Below are 10,436 nucleotides of genomic sequence, written 5' to 3' on the forward strand. Positions count from 1 at the left end.
GTTACTTTGCTTGAAGAGGTTATCCACGTGACCCATCGAATCCGGAATGATACGATAGGAAAATGTCACGGCGGGCAATTCGTAAGGGTCCCTATAAGTTTCGATTTTCTTATAATATCGTCGTTTGGTGCCCTCCCAGTAACATTCATGTTTGGTGGCGCTCCGAGTGAGCTGACATGAAGCTGGCTAGAACTGAACGAACCTGGTTTCTTAGAAATCACTGATCATAGCCAAAGTAACTAAATTTGCTTCCTTTGACTTTTTCACTTCTTACCTTTATGCCCCCGGGGGGGGGGGGTACTCCCTTATATGGGCTATATAGGTATGTGTGGCCCCAAAGGGTATGGTTTTTCAGCTGTTTTGGTCATAAATAGGGCCGTAGGGGCCAAACCACCCCCGAAATGTTTCGTTAGTTCTTGGGTATTTCGCATTATTTCACATTACTTAAAAAGTATTGACTCTTTCTACACTAAACTTGGCAGATTAACAGGAGACCTATTGCCAATTATATTGACGTGAAAAATGTCAGTAAATGTCAAAGTTGTGACGTCACAGTGATGACGTCATGTTTTTTGCCACTTTTGAAGTTTTTAATATGCATTTTTTTACAATGTGTTCGAAAAAGCACATCAAGGGGAGTTGAAACCTGAAAAAATTTTGTCCATATCACAAAAATTAAATGAAATATGGCATTTTTAAATATGAAAAATAACTCTGCAAAATATGGGGTCCCCCCCTTGAGACAAATCCCCAAATTGGAGCCGTAATTTTGTTCCAGCAAATGCAGCTATGTTGCACATGATGTGCCAGATGACTAAAGCAAAAATAAAGAAGAAAATCGGAATAAAAAATTATCCCTCTAGTGTTATTGCGTTAAAATTAGTTTTGTTACGTCATAACCTGTGACGTCACCCGTTTTTTTACTGTTAATACTATCCTAACAAAGCCGAAAATCAAATTTCTAAAACCATACGATTTTTGACAACATCAAGCTTTCTATTTTTCTAGATTATTAGCCCTCCTAGAATAAAACTGAAAAAAATAAACCAGAGAGACTGACTGAAGAAAGACAGTATGGTTAAGCAAATTCCGGGGGGGACAACAAAAAAAATATTTAACTTACCATATCTCGAAAAATAATCATCATAGCAAAAAACAGTTTCCGGCATTTTACTCCTCAAGTCAAGGGCTTTCCAATGACATAATCTTTTTATCAGATTTTACAAAAAATTATAGCACGTTTTGGTGACGTCATCAATTACGACGTCATAATCTGACATTTTGTCACAACTTCCAAATTGAAATAAACTGGAGAACAAAGAAAGCTCATCTGCCAAACTTGGTTCAGAAATATATAAACCAAGCAAATGTAGCCTTCATGAAACATTAGGGGGGTGGTTTGGCCCCTACGTGGGTACCAATTTTAGCTGATTTTGGCCATTTTGGTCATAAATAGGGTATGGTTTTTGCTCTCCAGCCTTGATGTGGGTAAGAAGCCACTTTTTCATCATCATCGAAACAAAATCACAAATTATGTTTACGGTAATTTAACATTGGTCTAAACTAGGGAACTAATTATAACGCATGTCTCAAACAGGGTTTTGATTTAAGGGTCAGGTCATAAATAGGGTTTCGAATTTTTGGTCAGGTCATAAATAGGGTAGGGAATATCGCAGATTTTGGTCATAAATAGGGTAAGGGTTTTGTGAAGCGGGCCGCAAACCCCACCCAATTTTTCTGGGAGTACCCCTCCGGGCCTTTATGAATCCTTCAAATCGACGAAGTACTAGGTGTGAATGTTATTTAAGACCACAAAAGTTTAAATGACCCTAGACAAGAGATAATATATTGACCTAGAAACATCCATCACCCAGGCTAACTTGAAGGTGATCTTGCTGATATTTTGAGATGTGCGCACAGAAGGCCCATTCCGATCGAGTTTGCATAATTTCTAAACTTTGGATTTGTTTTCTAACCGACCAAAGTAACTTAATAGGGGACTAATTGGCCGATGTCACAGATTCTATAACAGCTTGACAATTCCTCTGAAATGTAAACTCTTGTTCTTAGGCCATCGTAGTTTGATTAAAAATATAGCACAAACAGCGGTGAATAACAATGAGCTCCAACGCACTTTTATAGTGAGCTTGAGGTTTCGTATGCTAGTCAGCATGCATTTTAAAAGTGTTCGTTACAATTTTTTGAAAAAAAACTATTTACATGGTAGTTATTAGAGGTCTCGAGCTTAGACTGAGAAAAAAACAATTACAGCAGTAATTAGCATTAACCTGTCTATACGTCTTGAGAAGTAACAGCTAGTAACGCAACAACTTCTCACTGCTGACTTTGACAGTTAGAGAAGGCTTTAGCTTTTGAAGGAACAGTCTCTTTATTTTGCAATGAAAGGCAGTTTTGGGTGACGCTAAAATGTCAAAATGATCCCTTTTTATGTTGTGACAAGTGTTTTTCACATGGTCAGACCACTTTTTGTTTACAGGTGGATTGGCCCAAAAGAAGGGTGGGATAGCGGTGGGGGGTTATAAACCGAGAAGCTTATAACCGAAATTTTACGGTATATTTGAGAATGATTCTCAGAATATATCTCAAGAGGAGTAAGATGAAACAATTTATTAAAAACTAATAATGCAAAAAATACTTTACTTTCAACATGGTGACTAAACTAAAACCATGAGGTCTACATCAGCGAGTCATTTTCACTTGGTGATAGTTATGCTGTAGATATGCAAGACGTACAAAATCGATATAAAACAAAGTTAGCACGAACTAAAACCAACAATAGCCCACGCCACTGTAGTCGAGACAGCTAGTTTAGTTTCTAAAAAGTCATTTAAAAAAATATTACTCAAAGAAATGCCCGTTTCAAATAATGTATAGATTTCGCCAAGCCTAAGAGCGGAACTGCTGGGCCGGGTTGCTAACCCAGGATATGGATAAGCGAGAATTTTGATTTGATTTTTGTAACTTTGCGGTGAGGTTTTCTGTATATTGTTTGGCCCTCTGTTTTGAGTTTGAATAAGGCTCAAACTACACAAAACAAAAGTAGTGAAAAACCTTTTTAAACAAGAAAAAGTTAACTTTTAGTCCTTGGTTAGCTTTAGCCGACTTACAAACAACTATTTACATCAAATTAACATGACATGAGCAGGCGTTCCAACCGAACACCAACACTTGGTCAGCGGTCAACTTAAAAAACACTTAACCTCGATAAGCTCTAAACTTGAACCCCCGATATGGTCACATGATACTGGTCAGCGGATACCTTGTTTTGACAGGTGTCAACTGACCGTAACATGGATGTCCATGCAACATCAAAGAAGTACGCTGTAAACGAAGGCTACATGTCTCTGTCAACCTTTTAGCTGGAGTATGGCCGCCATCTTGCGCGACTCCGCTGTGGTAGTCGTGCGTATGCGCCTACGAGCAACATCGCTAGTCATGATAACCGTGGGAAAATCAATGCATGGGTTTCCTTTACTTTCCTATATAGTTATGGTGCTCCGGAGCTCCGCTATTAATAGATGACCATCGATGGTCTCGATCTCGTCATACTTAAATTAGCATTCTTTTGGGAGGGGTGTTGGGTAGGTAAAGGGCGAGTAAATTAGTAAAGCAGGGAACAAGTTCGGAAAATCTGTGGAAACAAAGGAACATTTCAGTTTTTCTGTCATGGAGTCTTCATTTTTTGCCACCGTAAAATTCACTACAGTCCCAGCAACCGGCTTTGTAGATTAGTTTGGACATCTGAGAGCGGCTCAGGCGATCTTTGTACGAAAGAGAGATTTGATGCGGTGTGTGTTCTGGAACTGAGGAAATGATCTTGAAGTTGACTAAAGAGTAGAAATTGTATGTACAGGATTTCACACGTTTCGTGATATGGTTGCTCTGAAGACCTAAGTACACGGGAACTGAAAGAACAGGGTTTTTTGGCTTGTTTTTACCTCTGCTAAAAACATCGTTAACGTTGAGCTGAGTGGAACAATTTGCAGCAGAAGCTTTCTCAGATCTTTTACGTGGCTCAAAACAGTTTTCAGTGCTTTCCAAGACTTAGGTTTAGATGGGTCATTCTAACCAAAAAAAATCAGTTGTTGCTACAGTCTTGGTATTAAAAACTTGCCCAGTCATTATCATTTTCGTGACACACAACAGCTTACCATAGCAACAGTATGACGTGCTAAAAACACCCTGCATTACAACTTTAAGGGCTTATGATTCAAAAGCGGCACGGTGAATTTTTTTTCTGTGCCATTAAATTGTAATAAGCATGACAAGACGTAACTTTTGGCAAAGTTTAAAAAATCTTTCCGTAGGGTTCAGAGCCACCTTAAAGTTGTGAAAATTTAAGGTGACTGCTGCGGCTAAGATGGTGAGGAGCAAATTCAGAAGCAACGAAAGGTGAGTGTGGGGATGAGATTCTTTTGTACTTGGGAGGTGTGGATAAATCCCACTTAGTGTAGAGGCCTGTGAATGTCTTAATCCGGTAGACAGATGTCAAGAAAGAGTTGTCGGGGCAGCTTAGAGAAGGATATCTAAAAACGGAATCTTGTTTAGATACTGTAAAAACTCATAGTAGCAATGCCTTTGCTGTCAAACCCGGGTGTCAAATTAAACATGGTAAATGACTGTGTCCTCGCTATAACTGCATCGAGGTGAAGGACAGAATTTGCCGTTCATTAACCATTTTTGTTCAAAGTGGCAAATGAAAATGTTAGCCAAAACTGGGCCTTAAGGTGACATGGCTACGCCATCAGTCTGGTCGTAGTATTGGCCATCAAATGTAAAATGGCTCTACTTGGTGGCAAACTCTGATAGATTCTGCAAAACATATCGGGGAGGATCATTCAGGGAGAGAATACAACTTGTCGAGACAAATATGCATTGTTTCATCAAGTGGCACATTTGTAAATAGAGAAGTGACATTTAAGAAGCACACTATTCCGTTGTTATGTTTGGATGTTTTGGAGCAATCTGTAAAACTAAAAGAATCTTGACTGTGTGTTGGTTGGCTGAAGTATGTCAACTAGGTAACATGGAAGATTGTAGTTATTGTAAGTGTTAACGGAGAACGGTTAATTGTTGAAATCTTAGATGGACCACTAAAATGTTAAAAGGCAGATGGGACGTAGTTCACCAGATTTTTCCCAGTACTTTAATTTCATTACTGCAGAACATAACTATCATGCGTAAGTGAAGAGAGCGGATCTCTATCCCTTCCTTATCTTGGTTTATAAACAATACCAAATCCCAAATCTAACAACCGGCGAAATTAAATCTACTGCCCCATCAGCTTCCTTTGCTCCGGTCACTCGTCAGGTGTGTACGTGAGCTGTGGTTCTGTTTCTGAAATTAAAAAAAAAGAAGGAAATTACTTCATGTGATAAAATAGTTTCACCAGTTACTGTGTTGAGGACATGATTTGGCCCAGAGATTTCATCAGTTGATCTCCTACCAATTTTTTCCGCTTCTTTTATTAGTCAAGAACATATCTTAGTATTGAGTCTACTGCATATGAAACAACACTCTAGCCTTAAGCAATACAAAGAACGATAAAATATACCACCACTCCCTCTCCCGGCCTGCGATTCTCAACCTCCTCCATTCTGTTTTCTGATCCGAAATATGTTTTGATATCAATTCAGTGGAGTATATTTTTGTGATTCTTTGTCAGTTAGAATCGTTCTAACTTTGGCTTTCCTTTCAGCGAATTTTTCCAAAAAAACATGTTGTTACCTTAACGCAAGAAAATAACCATGGTATCTGCCTTGTCTACGTTGCCTGCAATGAAAAACGGAATACTATTTTATGGTCAAAGCACGGTGCAAACAATGCACTTTAGCGGGAAATCACAATTACTGATGTCTTTAATAGTTTGTTATGGCCCATGAAACAAATATTCCAGATGAATTATCCCGCTAGGAAGAAGGTTGACCAGTTCAGTTCCGTTTTCTCTTTTGTTGCAGTTGGGAGAAGGGTCTTGAGATCGATACAAACTCACCAATTAAGAAAGAATCGTTGATAAATCAAGGGAAACATGTATCGTTAAACCGTTAAACGCGAGTGGGATACTATTTGCATGCCCATTAGCTTGTGTTTGGCAGCACTCATTTACTCCCTGCATGAGTACCTAAAACCCTTAGTACTCAAAATATAAAGAACATCACTAGAGATGCATTAGCTTGTATTTGGGGGCACTCATTTACTCTCTGCATGAGTAACTTCTTGTTTTTGTAACTATTTTAAAATGTAGTTTTTCACCCTACTTTTCAAGTCTTACAGCAATGGAAACTGGAAGTAAAATTATAGCTTTTGTGTTTGAGCGCTGGCCTATTGACGCGTAATGAAAAATCACGTGGGTTAACACGTGAGTTATAGCCGTGTACTTTGAAATTTTTCAAACCTGCCAATCCTTTTCAGTACTATTTGGTTGTTAACGGTGTGGAGGTTTTTCCTCAGTGTTGTTTTACTTACCGTAATGATTCCAGTTGGTGCAACCGGGCACCTTACTGTATATGACACTGTGTTCACCAAAGTGTTTCTCCCAGCCACAGGGGAATCCAGTGATCAACATCCAGCCAACATCGCCAGGGCAGCCAGCATATACACTGTTGATGAAGAAGCTGCGTTTCCAAGCGGTTTCCTCGATAGTGAACAGGTTACGTGGCGCGGTTGCCATGTCAGTCCAGGGATATTCAGTCAGTCTCTCGAATTTGAACCAGTCCATGTTGTTTGATCCTTTGACGTTGAATTTCAGTTCCTTAACTGATTCAATTCCTTTATAAAGGACAACTCTTGCCTGATAAAATAATACCGGATATCATGTCACACATCTTTTTAAAAAGAGTCAATCGAGTGTCGTAAAACCAAAACCAAATTAATTATTCCGACCAATCACAAGGAGCCAATTTATTGAACCAATCAAATCTCAAAGCAAACACATGAAGCTAACGAGGAGTGACCGATGGTTATCTCTGATTTTACTTTTGATTTGATCTGACCTGACACATAACAAAGTAGTGCGAGTTTTTGCAGCATAGTAAGGAAAAACCAAACTATTTTACGCACTCAAATGAAAACCGTTCTAAAACAAGCACAACAAGAAAATTAAAACTCTAGGGAACTCCAAGCTTTCCTGAACTTTAAGATAAGTTATAAATTGCTCTAGCTTCTGCCACAGCCCTCAATTTTGCATCCTATAGCTTTTAAAAGTACTTTAGCAATGCGTTAGTTTATATTTTGCTTACCTCGGAAGCACCGAATTGACCCCAGTTCAAAACAATCCTGTTCTTGTAGTCGTTGGGATACTGGTTAGTGACGTCAAGAGCGGCCATTTCGTTCTCGGCGTATGTTTCACCCGACTTGTAATTCTCATACGCAACTCCTTTGCCTCCAGATACCGCCTTAAACACCATGGTCCAGCCTGGTTGATACAAAAACAAAATAATGCGGTAGGAAAAGAAGAAAAACATTTGTTTGAAGAGAATTTAAAACAGCAAAGAGTTTTCTCATCTAACCTCCGTTTGCCATGTCACAGTACACAGGAAATGCCTCTCTCTTGTCTGTTTGAAAAAAAAGGAAAACTAAGTGATCAATTTGTAGTAATTGGAAGAAGTAGACTTGAAAAAAAATCCTAATTAAAGTAATTAATAAAAGACTAGATTTGTTTTGTAGAGTCCCAAGCTCACCTGATTGCTGTGCATTAAATTCTTCTGGTAGTTTACGTTCTGCGAATTTGGTAGCACATTTGGTTTGATTTTTATTACTGGCCTGCATTGATATCAGTTACTTAAAAACGTTCACAAGCGAGTTCTGCTAGGGTTTTTCTCCGCAGATCGATCCTTTTTCAGTCTTGAAAAACATGAGCTAGTGCGCAAAGGCATGATATTAATCAGCGCTCACAAACTTACATGTCAGGGTGATCCAGTAAACACCGTCAGCTGCCTGTTTATCGTTGTCCAAGATGTGTTTACAGGAATGTCCTGGATTGTCCGAACTCGAGCCGAGAGGTGTTGCAAACTGTAGCGTCTTCCATCCACTGCCATCACACACGACCAATTTTCCGCCAGACATTTTCAGCAAGCCCGCGCTTTTGGGCTTACACTCACAAGATTTGGCTCTCGCTAAAGGACGTTCACATCTCCGCTTTTTATTGGCGATTGTGAAGCTCACCGCAGTGGTCAGGATAATGCACAATATGGCGAAATATCTCATGACTACCCGAATAACTACCGAGAAACATGGACCGGCGTGAGTTTAATGTTTAAAGGTCTGTTCGTTCTCTTAGACGAGATTAAACCTAAACCATTATATTACATGTGTTATTGACCAAAAAAAACAAAAAACCAAAATGACTCCTAATTTTTGGACCGCAAAGTTTTTCTATTTTGCTAGTTTTTGTACGCTACTAGTGAAAGCTACTACCCCATTTTTTTATCCCATTATTTTGTTGGCTAATTCTACTGACGATTTTCGCAAACTCGAAAACCCACTAGAAAAAGGCATCAGGTTATTTAAAAAGGAAAGCGTTACTGTTACCATATAGAAGTGTGTATGGTAAATGCAAATGGAGAAGTCTTGCAGGGAAGCATGGAACTGTGGCAGGGTAAAGAACGGTGAAAGTTGGGTGGTGTAGAAATATGGAAGTGTTAGTAGCATTACAGAATTGGTTTTGCCTAATTATGATTTGATCAAGCGGTAAAGATGTGAAAATTAACGTGGAAACAAACACCTTTCGTTTGGGCCTTACAACCTAAACGTTTCTGACCATTTTTGGCTTAAGGATACATTGAATCAGTCGATATGAAAAACTCTGACTTACCTCTTCTTTTGCTCTGAAGTCTCCGATGAAGATAAGCTGAATGAGAAGTTAACACCTTACTGTAGGGTTTAGTACAAATTTTCTGATCAATTTATCACCCACGAACCTCACTCAAAACTGTTATGGAATATTTCTAGGATACGAGTTTGTTTTGCAAAATATGTTACCTACAGGATGTTACGGGCTTCATACATGCCGTTGTTTAAGTTTTGCGGGTGTAATTATTGACTTTCCAGGACGTCACTGACCCCACTGAAACAATTAATTACTGAAGTCGGCTCCCGTCGTTAAAATGTTGTTTAATTATCGGGAACATGTTTACAGTTATTTTTTTGTCCAGCTTGTCAGCGGTCCGGAATCCTAAATTCTTGAATCCGAATGGCTAATTGCGTGCGCGTTAGCGGTCCGGATTTTCCCATCTGGACCCACTCCGATATTTCCAGCCTTCGCAACTTTTCAAGATTTTTGTTAAGGCGGAAAACAACTTAAAATGTAAACATTTAAAACAGAGTCGACAATTAGGGATTCCGAGCAAACAGCATCGCTCTTTGCGCCCGAAATGTCAAATGCGCGCGTACGCCAGATTTGAACTGAATAAAATTCAATACAAAAGTTGCTTTCAAAGCTGCAATACCGTAGGGAAAAAAAACCACGTTATTTTCCGGCCTTGGTCAGTCTGTGTTGGGAAAAACTGTGCCCTCGGTCTTGAGTACGGCCTGCGGACGTACTCCAGACTTAGGGTACAGTTTTTCTTTCTTTTTCTTTGTTTTTTTTTTTGTTTGTCCCACTACGGACCTCCCAGCAGCAAATAACATGTATTCCAGAATAGCATAACGAAAGAAATACTGTTAAACTTTGGAGTGAATTGTTTCAAATAATTAGATATAAAAGGTGTCAAAGCTTCGTTTTGACTTATGTAAAAAAAAGAAAAATGTTTTTACAACCAACTGGTCATACTCCAACCAGTGGGGATTTTTTTGAAATTGTCAGTTCTGTTTACAATAGTTTCTCGATTCATAGCGTCCTCAATAAGCGCAGCAGAGCTGTGCTAGATATGACGCCGCTTAAATATTAAGTGACTTATTACTTTTGCTTTACATTTCGTGCTCAATAAACGCTTGTTTTCAACCATATTACTCTCACATTGAAATCCAATTAACTTTTTTTTTTTTACATAAACTTAACGTAATAATTAGGAGTTCCAGCTGGTAAAAGACCGACACAGCTGGTTGGAACATATCTGCGTTGCATGGATGAGGAGTTGCCTTCAGCAATATTGAGGACTAATCCGGCAGGTGACAGAATAACTGCGACCTACAGATTACCAGACTTCTTCCTCAACTCTTTTTCAGATCTTTGATTTCTAAACGGACTTTTTTTCACTTTGCAAGTCGACCCAAACTGCTAAACTGAACATATAATGAATTACTCGATATGGGGGATACAGATCAGCACATGCGCTTTTTAGCAAATTATATATACTGAATTATTCTTGCTGTTGTTCGCAACTAGTGCAAACAGATGACTGCTGACGCCGGGCCTTTCTAGTACAAACAAAGGTTATAGTGTTCAGTGTTCCAAATATTATCTAGTGAGTGATTCT

At 39.0% G+C, this 10,436-nt stretch overlaps 1 protein-coding gene across 1 annotated transcript; it reads right to left on the reverse strand.

Moving 5' to 3' along the window:
• Positions 1-4,222: 4,222 nt before the first annotated feature.
• On the reverse strand, positions 4,223-9,534 carry LOC145483917 (uncharacterized). The gene is made up of 7 exons (XM_081462486.1): positions 8,834-9,534; positions 7,923-8,240; positions 7,530-7,574; positions 7,260-7,435; positions 6,487-6,811; positions 5,749-5,793; positions 4,223-5,358 (listed from the first exon to the last, which is right to left on the reverse strand). The coding sequence occupies exons 2-6, from the start codon at positions 8,224-8,226 to the stop codon at positions 5,750-5,752; spliced, it is 894 nt and encodes a 297-aa protein (XP_081318612.1). The 5' UTR covers positions 8,227-8,240; positions 8,834-9,534; the 3' UTR covers positions 4,223-5,358; position 5,749.
• Between the last annotated feature and the right edge of the window lie 902 nt (positions 9,535-10,436).

This window comes from Orbicella franksi, chromosome 4, assembly GCF_964199315.1.
Source record: "Orbicella franksi chromosome 4, jaOrbFran1.1, whole genome shotgun sequence".
In the NCBI taxonomy this organism is placed as follows: domain Eukaryota; kingdom Metazoa; phylum Cnidaria; class Anthozoa; order Scleractinia; family Merulinidae; genus Orbicella; species Orbicella franksi.